This window comes from Carlito syrichta, unplaced genomic scaffold, assembly GCF_000164805.1.
Source record: "Carlito syrichta isolate Samal-C Ts95f unplaced genomic scaffold, Tarsius_syrichta-2.0.1 Scaffold154498, whole genome shotgun sequence".
Classification (NCBI taxonomy): Eukaryota; Metazoa; Chordata; class Mammalia; order Primates; family Tarsiidae; genus Carlito; species Carlito syrichta.
The window spans coordinates 53836-74251 of NW_007098594.1; the positions used below are offsets into that span (position 1 = coordinate 53836).

At 37.8% G+C, this 20416-nt stretch overlaps 1 protein-coding gene across 5 annotated transcripts in view; it reads left to right on the forward strand.

The window, feature by feature from the left end:
• Window positions 1-20416, forward strand: part of ETFA (electron transfer flavoprotein alpha subunit) — a 74848-nt gene that overhangs the window by 22557 nt on the left and 31875 nt on the right. For 3 of the 5 annotated variants that reach the window (XM_008050946.1, XM_008050945.2, XM_021709044.1), the window contains 3 exons: window positions 903-1004; window positions 2128-2196; window positions 12673-12755. In XM_008050946.1, coding sequence (XP_008049137.1) covers window positions 903-1004; window positions 2128-2196; window positions 12673-12755 — 254 coding nt within the window. The remainder of the gene's footprint in view (window positions 1-902; window positions 1005-2127; window positions 2197-12672; window positions 12756-20416) is intronic. The other 2 variants (XM_021709043.1, XM_008050947.1) reach the window with 2 other exon arrangements.

Here is a 20416-nt window from a genome sequence, read left to right on the forward strand (position 1 = left end):
AAGGCGCGGGATTACAGGCTGAGCCACCGAGCCCGGCTTTTTTTCTTTTTTTTTGAGTTGGTGTCTCACTCTATCGCCCAGGCTGTAGTACAGTGGCATGCTCACAGCCACCACAGCCTCAACTTGCTGAACTCAGGCGATCCTTCTACTTCAGCCTTCCAATTAGCTGGAACTACAGGCACATGCTACCACGCCTGGCTAATTTTTGGTTTATTGTAGAGACGAGATCTCACCATGTTGCCCAGGTTGGTCTTGAACCCCTGGACTCAGGCAGTCCTGTTGCCTTAGCCTCCCCAAATGCTGGTATTACAGGCTTGAGTCACCATGCCCAGCCAACGTATCTTTTTTCTTTTTTGAGAAAGCAGGATTTATTGAGAGGACAGTAAAGCTCCCACGGTGGGAGGGGACCCGAAGGGGTTGCCCCCAACATATCTTTTTTATATCGTCTTTGGTACTAGGATAGTTGCTTTAGTATATCAGGGGAGTGGGAGAGAGAGGATCTATTAAGATTAATCTGTTATACTGATGTTAAGGTTTTTTACTCTTGTCACTGTTTACTCTTTGGGTGATTCAGTATAATAGAAAAATGTAATACTAATAAGTGCATAGAGGGTATTTCACTTTAACGTGTATAGTTTCTTATTTGAATCTCATAGAAAGAGGGCTATTCAGTTATTACAGACAGACTCAGACAATTAAATGACTTCAAAAGTAATACAACTAATGAGGAGAAATGGAAGTCTTTCCACAACCAAAGAGAATGAAGCTAGGAGAACAGAAAATTCACAGTAATCAACAAACGTAAATTTTATGGCATTATGTATTTATGTGTTTCTCTTAAAAATAATAATATAGAACTTGAAATCATAGTTATTTTTTGTTATGTGTATCAATATATGTAGCCCCGAGTACTTCACCAGTGGGAATATCAGAGTGGCTTGACCAGAAATTAACAAAAAGTGACCGACCAGAGCTAACAGGTGCCAAAGTGGTAGTATCTGGTGGTAAGTGGTACATTCATTTTAAAAGATGGTGTATTAAAATACTTTGGGTTTTTTAAAAGTATTTATTTTAGAGGAGCACAGATATTTTTCAAACATAAAAAATTTGGAAGTTGCAGGTATTATTCCCATTTTACCAATTGGGGAAATGAAATTATTAGCATAATACACAATTTGGGCTTTCTGTTGCACATCTAGTTACTGGCACCAGGGGGAGCATGGTGTAATCTCATCTCTATAAAGCTTTGTCCCTTGGTAGCATTGTCTTATTGATGGTCTTCCATGTCATTCTGCTGAGTGTGATTGACTTCTGAATTACAGAAAGAACTGATTAGACTCTTGCTGCTGTCTTGTGTATAATTTCTACCCTTCATTCTACTTTGAGAGATTTCTAGAGTTATCTGTGTCTCTGTGGATAACTCTGAAAGTCTCTTCACATTTAATATTAAAACAGTTAATATTGCATAAGACATGCTTCTTTTTGTTGCATCCTCCTTATTAATAAAAAAAGACTTTTAATGACCTGTTGACTTTTTGAAAAAATAAAGACTTCTATGATTTTAAAATCTTTTCAAGTTGAACATTAGACAAAGTTATTAAGTTTCTAAATAGCTTTGTATTGCAAATGGCATTGAGAAGAAATAATATTTTAAGAAGAGGCATCAGACTTATTTATTCATTTCTTCAAGAAATGTGTGTTGATTATCTGTTCTATGACAGGCCTGTTGTCATCCTCGTGGAATAACTTCCATCTAAATAATAACTCCATTTAGTCATTCAGAGACTATTAATTGAGCATGTACTATGTGTAGAGTTTTGCTAAATACCACAGATATAGCAAATAGATTTAGGTCCTGCAATTAAAGAGTCTTTATTTTAGTAGGAAAAATTGATATTAAAGATTAATTACACCATTATTTAACTAGTTAATTAATTATAGTAGTGTTGAATGCTATGAGGGGGCAATATAGTAATAGCATAGAAGTCAGAAAAGATTTTATAGAGGAGGTATCATCCTTAATATGAAAGTTATATAATATGAAAATTTACTCTCATATAAAACTAGCAGACTTTTTAGAGATTTTATGTTTGCTTAATTTGTGTTTGTTTTGTCTTTTAAAATGAGGTCGGGGTTTGAAGAGTGGAGAGAACTTTAAGTTGCTATATGACTTGGCAGATCAGCTACATGCTGCAGGTAAAGTTATTTTCCTTAGTAGAAAGATGTTCCCTTTTTGTTGGAATATTTTTTCTTCATTATTTCATTTATGTATAAGTCACTCAGAGCTGCAGATTATTTTGCTATCTGTAGTTTTCAGTTATTTTCTCTGAAACAGTTTTTTTCAGGCCTTCAAGTAAATGATATAGCATTCAGTGAGGAGAAGGTGTCCTAGTACTTTTCTTAGTACCTATGTAGCTTTTAGTATTTATTATATTTGCCAAATCTTATTAGTGTTATTTTTGTTTTGTTTTGTTTTTTAATAATGAAATGTCAGCTTCATGTCTACTTCTGATTCAGGAATACCCTGTTTTTTCCTCTTTTTTCCTAATATAAACCTATACAAATAGAAATGCATTTAACATTATTTTAAAATTGTAGTTAGCCATTTATAGGAAAGGTAGAACTGTTTACTAAAAGTACATTGGTGAGAATGGAATGATATCTTTAAAAAAATGTAGACCAGACACAGTGACATGCACCTGTATTCCCTGCTACTTGAGAGACTGAGGCAGAAGGATTGCATGATCCCAGGAGTTTGAGACCAACCTGGGCAACATAGCAAGACCCTATCTCAACAAAAAATTTTTTTCCTAAGACATTTGATTAGTAACTACTACATGACTGCAGTGTATCTTCTTTTTACAAAAAAACGTTCCAGTTCTATCATCTCTCCCTCATTTTAAGAGTTTTAGGCCAGGTTCAGTGGCTCAGCCTGTAATCCCAGCACTTTGGGAGGCCGAGGTTAGTGAATTATCTGAGCCGGCGGGTTCGAGACCAGCCCGGACAACTTGGTGAGACCTCGTTTCTACAATAAATCAAAAATTAGCCAGACACGGTAGTGCGTGCCTGTAGTTCTGGCTACTTGGAAGGCTGAGGTGGAAGGATCGCTGGAGCCCAGCAGGTTGATGTTGGGGTGGTTGTGAGTATGCCACTGCCTGGGCGACAGAGTGAGACTCCAACTCAAAGAAAAAAAGAGTTTTATGTTTAACTTTCTAGGGTTTTCCTATATATTTCTATTATAAAATATTTGTGCCTCTAGAAATAGTAATAATTTTGTCTGAATAAAGGTATGATATTGATTCTATAATCTGATGGTAGTATTTGAGGATGTTTATTTCATTCATTAATTCCTTACACAAATATTTATCAAGTGCTAAAGCAGTAGACACTATTTTAAATGCTAAGAAAATAGAAGTGAACACAATAAGCAGAATTTTCTGTCCTTACGGAAATTCTATTTCTATTTATTTATTTATTTTTAAGTGAGAAAGCAGGATTTATTGAGAGGACAGAAAAGCTCCCACAGTGGGAGGGGACCTGAAGAGGTTGCCCCGGAAATTATATTTCTATTTGGATGAGATAAATCTTGCATTAGTTTTCTTTGGCTACTTATAATAAATTACCACAGACTTGGAGGCTCAAAGCAATAGAAAATTTTTCTTTCACAATTTTGGAGGCCAGAAGTGTGTTGAATGTTGGCAGGTCCATATTCCCTCCAGGGACTCTAGGAGATAATCTGTCCTTTTCCTTTTCTGGTTTCTAGTGGCTTTCCAGTAATCCAGGCCCTGTGGCTGTGTCACTCCAGGTTCTGCCTCTGTCTTCATATCACCTTCTCCATGTGTCTGCATTAAATCTCCCTCTGTGTCCATCTCATAAGGATACATGTAATGGCATTTGGGGCCCATCTAGAAAATCTAGGATAAGCTCCTTCTTAAGGGTTTTAACTTTACATCATGTCTCCTGCCATATAGGTAACATTCACAGGTCCCAGGGATTAGGATGTGAGTATATCTTTGGAGGAGGCATTTTCCTACCTACCACAGACACCAAACACAATAAATTAGTAAATAATATAGTATCTTAGACAGCGGTAAGTGCTATGGAGACTAATAGAACAGGAGAAGGAGGAATATTAGAGGAAGAGGATTGTAATTTAAGGTATTCAAATTAGACCTTAATGAGGAGACATCTGAATAAAGGTTTGAAGGGGGTGAGGAAGTGAGCCTTGAGAGGATCTGAGGGAGTATTTCAGGGAGAGAAATCAGTAAAGTGTAAAGGACGTGAGGCAGGAACGTGTCTGGCCTGTTTGATGATGAGCAAGGAGGCCAGTGTTGGAATGTAAAGTGCAAAAGAGAAAGCAGTAAGATATAAAATTGGGAGATAATAGAGGACCAGATTACATGGGCCTTGTAGGACATTGTGAAGAGATTGCCTGTCTCTGAATTAAATGGGAAACCACTGAAAGGTTTAAAGCAAAAGAATGACATGATCTAGCACTTTTTTTTTTTTGAATTGGAGTCTCACTCTTGTCACCCAGGCTGGAGTGCAGTGTCACGCTCGTGGCCACTGCAGCCTCAACCTGCTGGACTTAGGTGATCTTTCTGTCTCAACCTTCCAAGTAGCTGGAAATACAGATGCACGCCACCATGCCTGGCTAGTTTTTTTGTGATTTATTGTAGAGACGAGGTCTCACCAAGTTGTCCAGACTGGTCTTGAACCCCTGGGCTCAAGCAGTCCTCTCGCCTCAGCCTTCCAAAGTGCTGGGATTGCAGGTTGAGTTACTGTGCCTGGCCAATCTAGCACATTTTTAAAGGATCATTTTGGCTACAGTTTTGAGAATAAGCTGTAAGGGAACAAGTACAGTAATGGGGAAATCAATTAGGTAGTTTGGACTAGGATAGTAGCAGAAGATACAGGGAGAAATGATCAGTTTGGGGATCCATATTTGAAGGTAGAGTCATTAGGACTTCCTGACAGATTGGATTTTGATTGTGAGAGAAAGGATTTGTCTTGGCAAGTGGTAGGGTGGAATTACCACTAGCTGAGGTGGGGAATATCTCAAGCGGAGCAGTTTCCAGGGAAGGATCAGGAGTTCAGTTTTGGATATATTATGTTTTGAGATGTCTGATAACAAACATTCAAGCAGAGATGTTAGTTAAGCAGTTGTTATAGAAATGTGGATTCCATTGGAGAAGTTCAGACTGTAGATATAAATTTTGAGGGAATCAGTTGCATTTGGATGATATTTGAGGCCATGAAAATGGATAAAATCACCAAGGGTATGAGTGTAAAGAAAAAAGAGGTCCCATGCCAAGCATAGTGGTGTGCACCTGTAGTCCCAGCTACTCAGGAGGCTGAGGCAGGAGGATTGCTTGATCCCAAAAGTTTGAGGCTGTAGTGTGCTATGATCACATCTGTGAATAGCTGTTGCACTGGGCAGCATAGCAACATAGGAAAAAAATCCCAGAACTAAGCTGTAAGCGTTGTTTGATTAAGAGCTGAGGGAGAAAAGAAGAAAGAAGACCAAAAAAGAATGGTAAGTTGGGTTGGAAAATTAGAACAGAGACTATGTTTTTAGAACCCAAGCGAAGTGTTCCACTGAGGGAAAAAGTGATCACCTGTGACACATGTAGCTAGCTAATGGTTAAGGACAATGAGGACTGACAAGTGACTATTCTTTTTAACCACTTAGAGGTTATTGGTGACTTTGAGTAGTTTCAGTGGTATAATGGAGGCAAACGCCTGATTAGAGTGAGTTTTAAGGAATATTCCCAGGTGTTGCTTAGGCTGGTGAGGTGACTGCATGATAAGCTATTTATATGTATTTGTGTGCTTTTATGTATGTATGATATTTTAATTAAAAAGTTTTTAGAAATAGAATGATGGGGCTGGAATTGAAGACAGTGAATACAGATGACTGTTTAGAGGAGTTTTACTATCTAGGGGGGCAGAGAAATGGATACTAGCTAAAAGAGGCATGGGAACAACAGAGGAACTTTCTAAAGATGGGACAGAAAAGCATGCTTGTATGCTGATGGGAATGCTTCGGTAGAGAGGGAAAATTAATCCACAGGAGAGTGAGGAGAAGTACCGGTGTATTATCCTTGAATAGATGAGGGAGCATGTGGACGTAACTGCAGGCAGTGGGTAGCTGAAGCATGTGGAAGTTCTCTTTTGATCCTTTCCATTTTTTTCAGTGAATAAGAAGCGAGGTCGGGAATGGGAAGTTTGAAGAGTAGAGAAATGATAAGAAATTATTGTTTAGAAAAGAGTGAGATAATGAACGGACTGGGGGAATTTGGCATGATTGCCAGAAAGTATTCAGGCCTGTTTATTTAAAGTAAAACACAGTTAACATGGCTGCGTGTTTGAGTGTTTTTCTCCAGTCATGCTGAACTGCAGGATTAGGGAGAAGGAAAAATTGGAAAGATTGCTTAGTCAGTTAGGCAGAGATGAAGGTTTTCCTGAGTGTAATGATATAGCAGGAGGGTATATACAAAGTTAAGGCATATGCAAAGGAAAGATTAGAATTATTGGTCATAGAATTTAAGGTAGGTAATGATGAGAGGTCATGAGGGAGAAAGGGACAGTGAATAGAATTTAGGTCACAGTGGTCAGAAGATTGTTGGAGTCGAGTGGAAAAAGGAGTTCAGAGAGAGATATTGGAAATTGAGGTTATTGAGAGATATTGGTAAGGAAAGGGTCTGGATATGGCCATGGGTGTGACTGAGACAGGGTGAAAGGCAAGCTCACTGGAGGAGAGTTGTTAAAGGAACTGAGAAACGAGGGTGTTGAAATCTCCAAAAATTAAGACAAGATAAGGATGTAGGACTTTTGGTTTCTGGTCTGGCATATAAGGGGCTTCAAAGTTGCCATTCTGTCCTAACAACAAGTAGAAAGCTGAATAAACTGAAGAATCAACAACTTTTAGATCTGTAAGAGAAGCGAGGTCACATGACAAACCACTGTCCCCTAACACTGAAGAGAATAACAGGCAAATACAGAGAATCACAACTTGCTAGAGCAGAAACCCAAAAGTAGGAACCTCTGTAGGAGGGAACCACTGTTGGAGTAGAGGAACCAGAACTGTAATTGACAAATTCCAGGGTGACCCACTGATATAGATCCCTCCACACTTTTGTGAGTTTTACCTTCAAGAGCTCAACCAAGTTCTTACAGTGAAAACTGGAGAAAAATCACTTCGTGCTTCCAGTAAGGAGAGGGGAAAAGGAACCGTTTTGAAATATGCCAGAGCATTCTGTTCTTCATAACAAGGTCTGCCCTCTCTCAGGAGGAACTATTTAACCAGAGCCTAACTTGCTGGCGTTTTATCAGAGCCTAACTGACCTGAGGGAAGGGAAATACCCAACTTAAGTCCACTCTAGCCATCGTAGAGGCTAAGAGGGAGAGAGGAATTGAGAAGCACATGTAAAATTCTCAGTCTAGAAGGTATTGAGGTACCATCTCAATAAAAGACAAAGACCTAATCATAGGACTGTAGTATACTTCCCCTCCCCCTAAACCTTACCACCATGTTACTAAAAGCTTATTTACAGCACTTACCTTGACCCAGTACATCACCTCTGGCTATCAAAAAATTGCAAGAGATTCTAAAAGGCAAAAGACAGTCTGAGGCAACAGAGCAAGCATCAGAGCCAGATTCAGCTGGAATGATCAGACTGGAAATTTAAAACAACTGTGACTAATATGCTAAGGGCTCCAATGGATAAAATAAAAAGTATGCAAGATGGGCAATGTAAGCAGAAAGATGGAAATTCTAAGAAAGAACCAAAAAGAAATGCTAGAAATAAAAAACATGACTGTTACATCAGGATCCCAGTGGAGCTTCCAGAATGTTAGGTCAGGCCTGCCGGGGTTGTGGGTGTCTGTTACGCAATCCAGTGCTGCATGAAAGATTCTAAGAATTGCACAGAAGTTAGATTAGAAAATATATTTACTAAATTAGAGAGAGGGAGAAAGAGGAGATTCACCTCCTCAAGGTAGGGGAGGGGGCCAAAGCCAGGAAACATGGCCTAGCCATAGCTCAAAGAGTGCATGGCCACACCATAGCTTCAAAAGACAGTGGCCATGGCTGCTCGTGGTTGAGTTCTTTTAACACTTCTCTTTGATGGGGGAAGGTCATTAAGGTGATTGGATGGTGGTCTGCTCCATGTCATCATGAAGGGGCAGGTAAGCGCAGGTACTGATGTCAGGTAATGGACAACAGGCAGATGGATGGGTTAGTCACATGATTGTTGCCATGGTGGTGGGCTAGATGGAAGGAGACAAGGGGAGGGGTTTTTCCTGCAAGAGACCTGTGAGATATTTCCAGTCCACAAACTCCTTAACCAAAAAGGTGGTCTTATTTCTATGGCTTCAGCCAGCTAAGGAGTGATCTTTGGCCTTCTGCCTTCGACAAGGAACCTGAAAGTTTCTTAGAGATTATTAAGCTAAATCATGAATTGAAAAATTGGGCTGTCCTTGACTTGCATCTGATGGAGACTTGCCAAGGGAGTGGAATACGCTGCTGTCTGAATGCTTCCTAAAACCCGCCTGTTGGAAATATATCTATTTCTTTCTAACCTGTGCTAGATTCAGAACACGTCAGTCTAAGCAAAAATGGCTATGCTGAGGCAAAATATGAACTAAGTTTAAGTTTCTCAAGGTCCTTCCTTTCAATAACAGAAATGAAGAATGCCTATCAAGGACTTTCTATGAAACTAGACATGGCTGGGGAAAGAATCTCTGAGCTCCAGGACATCTCATTAGAAACCTCCAAAACTGAAAACAAAGAGAAAAAAGATTGGAAAAAGAAAAAAAACCCATAACAGAATAGCCAAGAACTACGTAACAACTACTAAAAAGTATAACATACATGTAATGGGAATACCAGAAGAAGAGAGAAAGGAACAGAAGCAATATTTGAAACAATGACTGAGAATTTCCCCAAATGTCAGATACCAAATCACAGACCCAGAAAGCTCAGAGAACATTAAATATGATAAATACTAGAAAAACTACACTTAGTCATATAATTTTCAAACTACAGAAAAATCTTAGATTAAAAATACTGAAAGAAGCCAGAGTTGAAAAAACACTGGCCTGTAGAAGAGCAAAGATAAGAATTATGTGTGACCTCTTTTCAGAAACCATACAAGCAGCAAGAGAATACAGTAACATGTTTGAAGTGCTGAGAGTACGCCCACTATCCTAGAATTTTGTACCCTATGAAATTATCTTTTTAAAAAGTGAAGGGGAGGCTGGGCTCAATGGCTTAGCCTGTAATCGCAGCATTTTGGGAGGCTGAGGCAAGTGGATTGCCTGAGCCCTGAGACCAACCCTGGCAACTTGGTGAGACCTCATCTCTACAATTAAAAAAAAAAATTAGCCGGGCATGGTAGCACACACCTGTAATTCCGGCTACTTGGAAGGCTAAGGGGGAAGGACTGAGCCCAGAAGGTCAACACTGGGGTGGCTGTGAGCGTGCCGTGGCATTCCAGCCTGGGTGACAGAGTGAGACTATAACTCAAAAAATAAAAAAGTGAAGGAGAAATAAGAATTTTCTCAGACAAACAAGTATTCAGGGAATTTTTTGTTGAACTTTCTTGAAAGAAATGTTAAAGGAAGTTCTTAAGAGAGGGAAATGACATAGGTCAAAAACTCTGATGTACGTAAAGCAAGGAATAGCATTGAGGAAGGAATGAGTGAAGGTAAAATAAAAAGCTTTATTTTGTCGTGTTGGTGGATCTAGCAAGTAACAGTTTGTTCAAAGTAATAACAACACTATTCAATTACATATGCTTATGCGTGTATATTTGTGCTCACATATACTTACATATAAGTGAAATGAATGACAGTAATAATATAAGGAACAGGAGGTAGGAATTATTATTATCTTGTTAAATGGTACTCACATCTCCTGTGAAGTGGTGTGTGTTATTTGAAAGCAGACTTGTATTATTTGTAAATATATATTGCAAACTCTAGGACAATCACTTAAAAAAGTAAAAAACAAAGGATAACTGATAGCTAAGAAAAGAGAGGAAAGGAAATTATATAAAGTGCTTAGTTGGCAGAAGACAAAAATAGGACGAAGAACAAGGGCGACAAATAGAAAACTAACAAATATGATAGGTATTAATCCAACTGTGTCAGTCATGACTTTGAACGCTGGTATTCTAAATGCACCAGTTAAAAGATAAGATTGTCAGAATGGGTGATAAAACATGACCCAACTATATATTGTCTACAAGAAACCCACTTTAAATCTAAAAACACATACGGATTAAAAGTATATAGGTAGAAAGAGAGTACATGGTGGAAAGAGATACCATGCTAACACTAATCAAAAGAAAGCAGGAGTAGCTATATTAATTTCAGACAGAGTCAATTTAAAGTTAAATGTTATTAAATTAATAAAACTTAAGTTTTAATAAGCTTAAAGTTCTAAACCTTATGTTATAATAAAACTTAGTATAACATAATACTAGAAGTCCTAATTGGAGTAGTTTGCCAAGAGAAAAAAACTTAGTATAATTTAAGTTTTGCTAGTATTGGACTTTATAGAAATCACAGTGTAAGTGTTCAGGAATTGAGGAGGAAGTGGAGATAGGTACAGATTAGGGAACATGCAGAGCATTATGGGGATTGATGTATGGGTTATGAAAGATAACCTTTGAACCTGGGGCTTCTTATAGTGACTGACATAAGTAAAGGGCAGAAAAGTTATAAAGGATAACGAGGAGCATGATTTAATGATAAAGGGGTCAATTCTCTAAGAAAACACAACAATCCTTAATGTGTATTCTAACAACAGTGTGTCTAAATAGATGAGGCAAAAACTGATAGAATTGCAGGGAGAAATAGATGAATCCACTGTTATAGCTGGAAACTTCAACACCTCTATCAAAAATGGACAGAACCAGCAGGCAGAAAAATCAGTAATGACATAGTTGACCTCAACAGGACCATTAGTCTATAGACTACTCTTTGAACAGAAGTGGAGTACACATTCTTCTCAAGCTCCTAGAGATCATTCTCCAAGATACACCAGTTCTGGGCCATAAAGCACACCTTAAATTTTAAAAGAATAGAAAGTATACAGTGTCTGCTGTCAGACCACAATGGAAGTAAACTAGAAATTAGTAATTGAAAGATAGCTAGAAAATGCCAAAATACTTGGAGATTAACCAACACACTTCTGAGTAACATATGGGCCACAAAGAAATGTCAAGAGAAAGTTAAAAATATTTGGAACTAAATGAAATTGGAAACATCAAAATTTGTGTGATGCAGTGAAATAAGAGCTTAGAGGGAAATTTAAAGCACTGAATACATATATTAGAAAAGAAGAAAGATCTAAAATCAATCATCTAAGCTTCTACCTTTAGAAACAAGAAAAAGTAGAGTAAATTAAAGTAAGAAGAAGAAAAGAGATAGTAAAATTTAGGGCATAAATCATTGGAATTGGAGAGTAGAGAAAATCAAAATCAAGACGAGACTAGGTAGAGAGAGTAATAATGACCCAGGAGCTAAAAATCATTGAGAAATGAAGGTGATTGATCTAGGGTCTAGTCAATGACACAGCAATAAATGGGTGACATAGTCTGATGACATAAGACTCAAAGCTGAAGACTTTCAGGGTGGAAAGAGGAAGAACTCTGGAGTGACTAGGAGAAGTCCTCCCTCCAGGCCCAGTGATATGAGGATAATAGTAAACATAGCACCTGCCAGGGGAAGGGCCGTGGGGAGTCAGTGTCTTCAGGGAGCAACTAGGTGTATTTTCGTTAGAACAAGATAAATATATAGAGAGGTTATAATTATTTTTTCTGATATCAGGCTCTATGATTCAGAAATCACAGTGTAAGAGTTTGGGCATTAAGGAGACATGGGAGATGGGTGCAGATTAGGGAACAAGCAGAGCATTATGGGGATCAGTGTATGGATTGTGAAGGATAACCTTTGAGTCTGGAGCTTCTTGTAGTAGCTGACATAAGTGAAGGACAGGATGTGATTAGTTCTGGCCAACTGAAGACATAGTGGTGGTGAGGCTGGGAGTGTTCAGAGGTAGCAAATTATATATGGCTCCCTCTTGTCCTCTCCATCTGGAGATGAAGAGGCCTAAGGCTCATTCTTGACTTGTGCTGGGGAACAGTGGTTTTATTCCAAGTACAGGGCTCTTTGTTGACATCTGTTGAATAAGGATGGAAAGCAAGTTAAATTTATTTGTTAATTAGATGGCAAGTGTTAGTTAAACCTTTATCTTGCTACATGTAACTCCTTATCTGGTCACAAGCAGTAATAGTATATAGTATCTTTCTTTAGAGTTGTGAAGTTATTACATAAAGGGGCGTTATATAATCACATCTTATACAGATTATAGTGTAGGTTTTATGAATGTCCTTTTGACATTCAGAAAAGCTCAGCCTAATATAAAATCTGAAATACTTGGGTATAAATAGAGGTATTTCGTGAAGCTTTGTGTATAAAATGCACCAGTACTTAGTATTTAGAATTCACAATCACTGATAGGGATTTTTTTAAGAGTAAGTTCCTCATAAAATAAATTTCTAATTGTACTCTATCAGTGTCTTTGTTTATAGTTGTCAGTGAATATCTCAGCTAGCCAATAATACAACTAGAAAAAAAATGACAAGTATTTTTTTATTTTAGTTGGTGCTTCCCGTGCTGCTGTTGATGCTGGCTTTGTTCCTAATGACATGCAAGTTGGACAAACAGGAAAAATAGTAGCACCAGTAAGTATTGCAAAAAAATATACCATGCAAAATTATATGGGGATAAGTACTGTATGTAACTGTGAAAGAGTAATCTCAGTGATTTATCAGTGAAATATGTCCTTCTCACAATGTCTGTGAAGTTCTTGGTCTCAGTAAAATGCTTCACAGCTCTTAAATCCAGCTTATTTTTAAAGTGTTTTAAAGCAGTGGAATACTTTTTCAAATTAAATTGTATCACAATATCAAATATAAAACTTGTAAAAGCAGCATTGTATTGCTAAGTTGATATTATAAGTTTGCATCGATAGCATTTATTTGCCATAAGGTCTTTAGTGTGTAAGAATAATGAACCTATTTTAATGAACACAGAATTTTGAAATTGGGAGCTGTGAATGACAGTTTTAATCTTGTATCTTCCTGAAAACCTAGTTTATTTCTGCATTTTGACTAGTAACATGGATTTCAGAAAATCCTGATCCATGTAGATAATTGATACTAGAATATTCTTCAGTTAAACCTATCCAGAACTTGAAAGAGCAGGAAATTTAGGATTCAAAATTAAGTCACGAACAATTTATAAAGACTGTTCACTTTTCTTAGGTGATATAAGTTTTCAGTAAATAGAAAATTTAAGTATGTAAAGTATAGAGGAAATATGTTTTTTAATGTATTTCAAAACAGTATGAAGTTATGCCCATTAAACAATATTTCTCAGCCAGGCTTGGTGGCTCAGCCTGTAATCCTAGCACTTTGGGAGGCCGAGGTGAGTAGATTGCCTGAGCCCGCAGTTTGAGACCCACCCAGGCAACTTGGCAAGACCTCGTCTCTACAATACAAATTTTTTAAAAATTAGCCAGGTGTGGTAGTGTGCGCCTGTAGTGACTTGGAAGGCTGAGGTGGAAGGATCGCCGGAGCCCAGCAGGTTGAGGCTGCAGTGGCCAGGAGCATGCCACTGCACTCCAGTCTGGGCAACTCAGTGAGACTCCAGCTCAAGAAAACACACACACACACACACACACACACACACCTCTCAGTACTCTATTTTATAAAATGTTCACTCAAAATTTCAGAATACTGTAGTCAAAAATTTTAAGACTTGTCTTTAAAGTTTTTTTTTAAGTATCTGTTCAAATCATTTCCCATTTAAAACTGAGGTTCCTTACCTTTTTATTCTCTCTTTGTAGGTGTTCTTTATGTAACCTACATACAAATTCTTTGTCAGATGTGTACCGTAAATATTTTTTTCCATGCTAGAGCTTCCAATTAATTTTCTTTTGGTGAGCAGAAACTTTAAAGTTTGATAAAATCCAGTGCATCAATTGTCTTCATCGTCATCATCCTCTTCCTCCTCCTCCTCCTCCTGCTGCTGCTGCTGCTCCCCCTCCGCTACTACCACCACTCTTTTAAATGAGTTAGGATCAGCCGGGCTTGGTGGCTCAGCCTGTAATCCCGCGCCTTTGGGAGGCTGAGGTGAGTGGATCGCCTGAGCCCGTGGGTTCGAGACCTGCCTGGGCAGCAAGACCTCATCTCTACAATAAATCAAAAAATCAGCCGGGTGTGGTAGCACATGCCTGTAATTCCGGCTACTTGGAAGGCTGAGGCGGAAGGATCGCCGGAGCCCAGCAGGTCGAGGCTGCGGTGGCCGGGAGTGGCCACTGCACTCCAGTCTGGGCAACTGAGTGAGACTCCAACTCAAAAATAAATGAATGAATGAATGAATGAATGAATGAGTTAGGATCATCCAGACTGCAGTACAGTGGCACAATCATAGCTCACCACAGTCTCAAAGTCCTGGGCTCAAGTGACACTTCCACCTCTGCCTCCCAGGTAGCTGAGACTACAGATGTGTACCAACACACCCACCTAATTTTTTTATTTTTTGTAGAGATGAGGTCTTACTATGTTGTCTACACTGGTCTTGAACTCCTAGACTTAAGCAATTCTCCCCCCTTGCCCTCCCAAAATTCTGAGATTACAGGCATGAGCCACTGCACCCAGCTGTATGTTACTATTTTTTCTCCCTCATTTTTTTCTCCACTTTCATTCTGGGACTCCAGTTACACATATTTTAGATATTTTTATTTTCTCCCACAGGTTACTGAAGTTCTGCTCACTCTTTTTCATCATCTTTCTTTCTGTTCTTCAGATTGGATGACTTATTTTGGTTTATTTTCAAAGTCACTAACTCTTCTATTATGTCTAATATGCTACTAAGCCCATCTAGGGACTTTATTATTCCAGGCTTTGTATTTTTCAGTTCTAGATTTGCATTTGGTTGTTTTTAAATTTTTTAGCTTTTCTATTGAAATTTCTTATCTGTTTGACCCATAGTTATGTTTTCCTTTATATCTTAGACCATAAGTATAGTAGCTACTTTAAAATCTTTGTATACTAATTCCAAAACCTGAGTCATTATAGGACTGGTCTCCTTTGATTGTATTTTCACATTATCATATGTACTATGAATTTTTAAAATTTTTTGTCTTAGGACTCCTCACTTTTAAAAACTATTGGGGCCTCCCAAGAGCTTTTGTTTATGGGTGGATGATATTATATTGATATTTATTGTATTAGAAATTAAAATTGACAAAATTTTAAACATTTGCTAATTCATTTGAAAATAACAATAAGACCATTTGTTATATAAATAACTTTTTTATGAGAATGATAATGTCTTCCAAAAAAATGAGAATGGTAGTATTGTTTTATATTTTTGGTTTGATATCTGGCTTAATAGAAGACATCTAGATTCTCTTTTCTGATCCAAGTGTGTTGTTTTATGTTGGTATGATTAAAGAATATGAAGAAAATCCAGTATCATACAGGTAGATAGTTGGAAAAGAAGGGAATATTTTGGTAGCCTTTTAAGATAATGGTGACTATTCTTCTCTTGCACTACACCAAAACTTGATAGATAGTATTTTCTTAAAGGTTATTTGCAGTGTGGAATCTGAAACCATATCAATTAACTTTTCATACTCTTATATTATGGTCCATTAGTCTATATTCCACTTTGAATCTTTTACCATTTTATTTTTAAAAAATAATTCATTGTTTATTTAGAAAATGTTTTACTGAGTTATACAGATCTTCAAAATGTTGACACATTTATGAGTATCATAAAATCACCCGCGTTAATACGGTTATGCATTGCTTAACAACAGGACTGTATCCTGAGAAATGTGTCATTAGGCAATTCCGTCGTTGTATGAACATCATAGAGTGTACTTATACAAACCTAAATATCCTACTACACACCTAGGCTGTTTGGTGTAGCCTATTGCTCCTATTGCACAAAACTGTACAGCATGTTACTGTGCTGAATGCTGTGAATACTGTACAGAATGTTATGAAATAGTAGCTCTTTGTGTATCTGGACATAACGAAACATAGAAAAGGTAATACCTTGAACTACGATTTATAATAGCTATGACATCACTAAGTGATAGGAATTTTTCAGCTCCATTAATATCTTAAACCGTCCTTATATATGTGGTCTGTTGTTGACTGAAACATCATTTTGCTGCTCGTGACTTTGTCATTAATCATCTCATTAGAAGAGTCCAAATTTTATAGTCATGAATTCCAGTATTTTAGAATTCTGATTTTTTCACTTAAAAGCTTAAATTTTGTCCGTCACAACAAATATTTTCAGTTGTTTTCTCAGAATTGACAAGGTCACTTTATGGTCAATAAAATATCTGCCAAAAATGCAAATGTCTGTTATTTTTTTTAAGTAAAAATGGTGCTTCATGAAAAAAAGGAGCTGGTTCAGCTTGTAGCTCAGACTGTCACACAAGCGCTTTTCCTCAAGACAACCAGTTGTGGTTTGGTATGCAGTAGAGGTGCTTGCTGCATAATTCACAATTTGTCACTTGGAATATTAAAGATATGTGTACTCAAAGGTCAGGATTTAATAAAATTAATATTTCTTACTGCTTCATCAAGGACATTCTTAAGTGAAACTGGCTCCTTTTTTTAACTGTAGGTGGCCCTGAAGAATGCAGTGACAACCAGTACTGTCTGGTGCCACCACACTTATTTGCACTAAGGAAATAGCAGTTTAACCCATCATTATTTCACATCATCAGTGCAAATGTCCATTTGGTTTTTCCAGAATAAACCATGAGATTTTTAAAAGTTACTTAAGTTGAGTATTTCAGTACCACTTGTGTTTGTTGCTGAGCATTCATATAAAATAATTCTCCAATGGCGAGCTGATGTTGATACTGGACAATAGAAGTAAAGCAGCAAACCCAACCATGTCTGTAGATTCATCTGTTAGGCAGAAGTACGGTTTTGTAGATGATATGTTATCTTAGTATTCGTGTTTACAACTAATTCTTTTACTCAGTAATTTACTGTGCCATTGAAATGCGGCAGTGTCATAGTTCCTTTTCCTGATTTTTCATCCGGCAGGCATTCAGCAGTGTACCTTTAGTAGTCTCTCAGCAACTAAGCTTCTCTAGTCATTGAAATACAATAACTTAAGATGCTTTAGTGACTTTTTCTTTTCTAATTTGAAAAGCTAAGATAATCAGCTTCTGGCTTTTAAACTCATTATATTTCCGTTAAAATAGACATACAATTTACTTTTCTCTGAACTCTGAATGTTATCAAAATGGCCATTCCATCCCCTGCATAAAATACAGTAAGATAAATTATTAACATCCGTAAAGCTAAGAGAAAGATGATTTTAATCATTTTCATTTCTTATTTGTACTTTTACATAGTACTTTTTAGAGTATATTTATTTTTTCCATTTATTGTATCAGTCTTGTTTAGCATTTGTAAATATACATGTTGTAGCTATGGGTTGAGAAAGTAAGTCTTCTCTATTTTAGTATAAATAGTCTCAAAATCTAATATAATAATTTTAGAGAAATTTAAAAGTATATAAAAGTTTTTCTAAAATTTAAATGTTATTGCCATATAAGACAACCAAGTGTATGTCTTGTGTTTCTTTGCAGGCATAAGGAAATCTGTGGGGTTTCACATACCGATTTATTGAACAATAATGAGGTTATAGAAATTATAGCACTTATCACTGTAAGAGCACAAACTGCTGTACTGAAAATTAAGTTAATCTCTGTGTACACGCATATTTGTACCTAAAACCTGCTACCTTAAAATTGCTTAGGAAACATTAAAATACAGATGCATTACATTCTCTTAGCCATCAGAGTGATGGTTTCCTCAAAAGTCATGTAGCCTCTGGAAGACTCCACTGTACATAGAGAATGAGAGAAAAAAGGGCATAGCGTCGTAGTGTTACCATGAAAATAGCTTTGGCATTGCAGAACCCCTGAAAGGGTTTTGGGGCTCTCAGGATTTACACAGACAGTATTTTGAGAATCACTGATCATTAAATCTTCTTGGTATGTATTATAGAGACATTAAATAATATGTTGTAGAGATTATGGAGCCTGTCAACTTTTTTTTTTTAAATCTAAGTCTCACTCTGTCACCCAGGCTGGAGTGCAGTGGCACAGTTATGGCTACTGCAACCTTGACTTGCTGGGCTCAGGTGATCCTTCCATCTCTGCCTTCCAAGTAGCTGGGACCACAGGTGCAAACTACGATGCCTGGGTAATTTTTTTTCTTTTTTTATTGTAGAGGTGAGGTCTTGCTAAGTTGTCCAGGTTGGTCTTGAACTCCTGGGCTCAGGCAGTCCTCTCGCTTTTGCCTCCCAAAGTGCTGGGATTACAGGCGTGTACCACCATGCCCTGTGTAACTTTTTGTTGTAGCACGCAGGTAACCTGGCTGAATTCAAACTCTGTCTCCTCTGTTCAGCTAGTGTTAGCCAGGCAGCTTAGAGTCTACCTCATACGTGCCTCATGCAGAGGTCAACCAGAATTTTGAGTGAAATTTGTGGTTCCCTCACTGTGATTCCCTCCTTTGGAATTTTTTCCTTACTTTCCAGCTAGAGTGGCAACCACAAATACTGCCTTTTGTGTTTCTCTTCAAACCAGTAGGACTGCAGGTTTCTACCCAAAGTGCCTGCTTTTGGATTGTCTTTTATCCCAGTGAAAAATTTGCTATTGCCCCAAGGGGAAAAGTGGAGGTGTATGCTGGAGTCATCTCAGTGCGCCTCCCTACCCGAGAGAATTCTGGCTCCTCAAATGCTGCCTTTTCTGGGTTGATCTCCAGTGTACTTAAACAGTTGCTATCTGTATTTTAACCATGGTTTATAGTTGTTCTCGGCAGGGGGATTAGTCTGATACAAGCTATTCCCTCAGGGCCATGGGCAGGAGTCCTGAGGCCCAGAATTGAATGCATTACTTCACATGTGCTCTGACTAGTGCAGAGTTGGATCATTATCTCCCTAAATAATATCTTAATTAATGCTACTTAATATTGCATTAGGTTTTTGGCAGCCACATCCCACTGTTGGCAAGAACTGCACTTGGGGTCATCCAAAATCTCCCTCCCCCCGTTTGAATTGCCTTCTATTAAACCACATCTCCCTTGTCTAGTAGTAATGCAGTATTTCCTTGTTTTTAAAGCTGAGCACAGTACTTTGATTTATCCTTATTTAATTTAGGTCTGGTTTTTCTACCATTGAATCCTCTTGAATCTTTTAAAGCTTGATTTCATTTTCCATTCACTTCCTTTCATATTTATATTATTTGAAGATTTTATGGTTTGTTTTGTTGCCATTTTGTAATGATAGTGGAGAGTGTCACCCCTACTCTTTCTGACAGAAGGAGTAAAAAGTTCCCTACTTCTTCAATACAAAGTCAGCTGGGCATGGTGGCTCAAGCCTGTAATCCCAGCACTTTGGGAGGCTGAGGCAAGAGGATTGCCTGAGCCTGCAGGTTCGAGACCAGCCTGGACAAATGGTGAGACCTCGTCTCTACAATAAATAAATAAAAAATTAGCTGGGCATGGTAGCGCGCGCCTGTAATTCCGACTACTCGGAAGGCCGGGGTGAAGAATCACCAGAGCCCAGCAGGTCAACACCAGGGTGACCGTGAGCATGCCACTGCACTCCAGCCTGGGCGAAGAAGTGAGACTCCAACTCAAAAAAAAAAGAAAGAAAGAATATACAAAGTCAGGTTTTCTTAACACAAAATAATTCTACTTGAATTCTCAATTATTTGACAAAGTATGTAATATACAAAAGAAGCTATCAATTTAATTATATTTTTAAATGCTTTTTTTGGTCATTCACAATAATTTACACATGCATATGAAAGATTATAGAACAATTCTTAGTATGCTTATGGATTCATGCTCCCTACAAGAATTCAGATCCAGTGATGGGAAAACACTAGTCAATTCATAGCTTGCTATTGTAACAAAGACTTCTACTACTTCTTATTTTCTAATTAACTTCTTACTTGGAGATAACTTAAAACTAACAAAATGCTAGCCAGGTGTGGTGGCTCACACCTGTAATCCTAGCACTTTGGGAGTTAAGAGGATTGCCTGAGCCCAGCCTGGACAACATAGTGAGATCTTGTCTCTACAGTAAATCAAAAAATTATCCAGGCCTGGTGGCATGTGCCTGTTGCCCTTGCTACTTAGAAGGCTAAAGCGACTACAGTGACTGTTATTGTGCCACTACACTCTAGCCTGGATGACTGAGTAAGACTACAACTCAAAAAAAAAAATACTTTCAAAAAGTTGAAAATTAAAAATAGGGGCAACCCCTTCGGGTCCTCTCCCACTGTGAG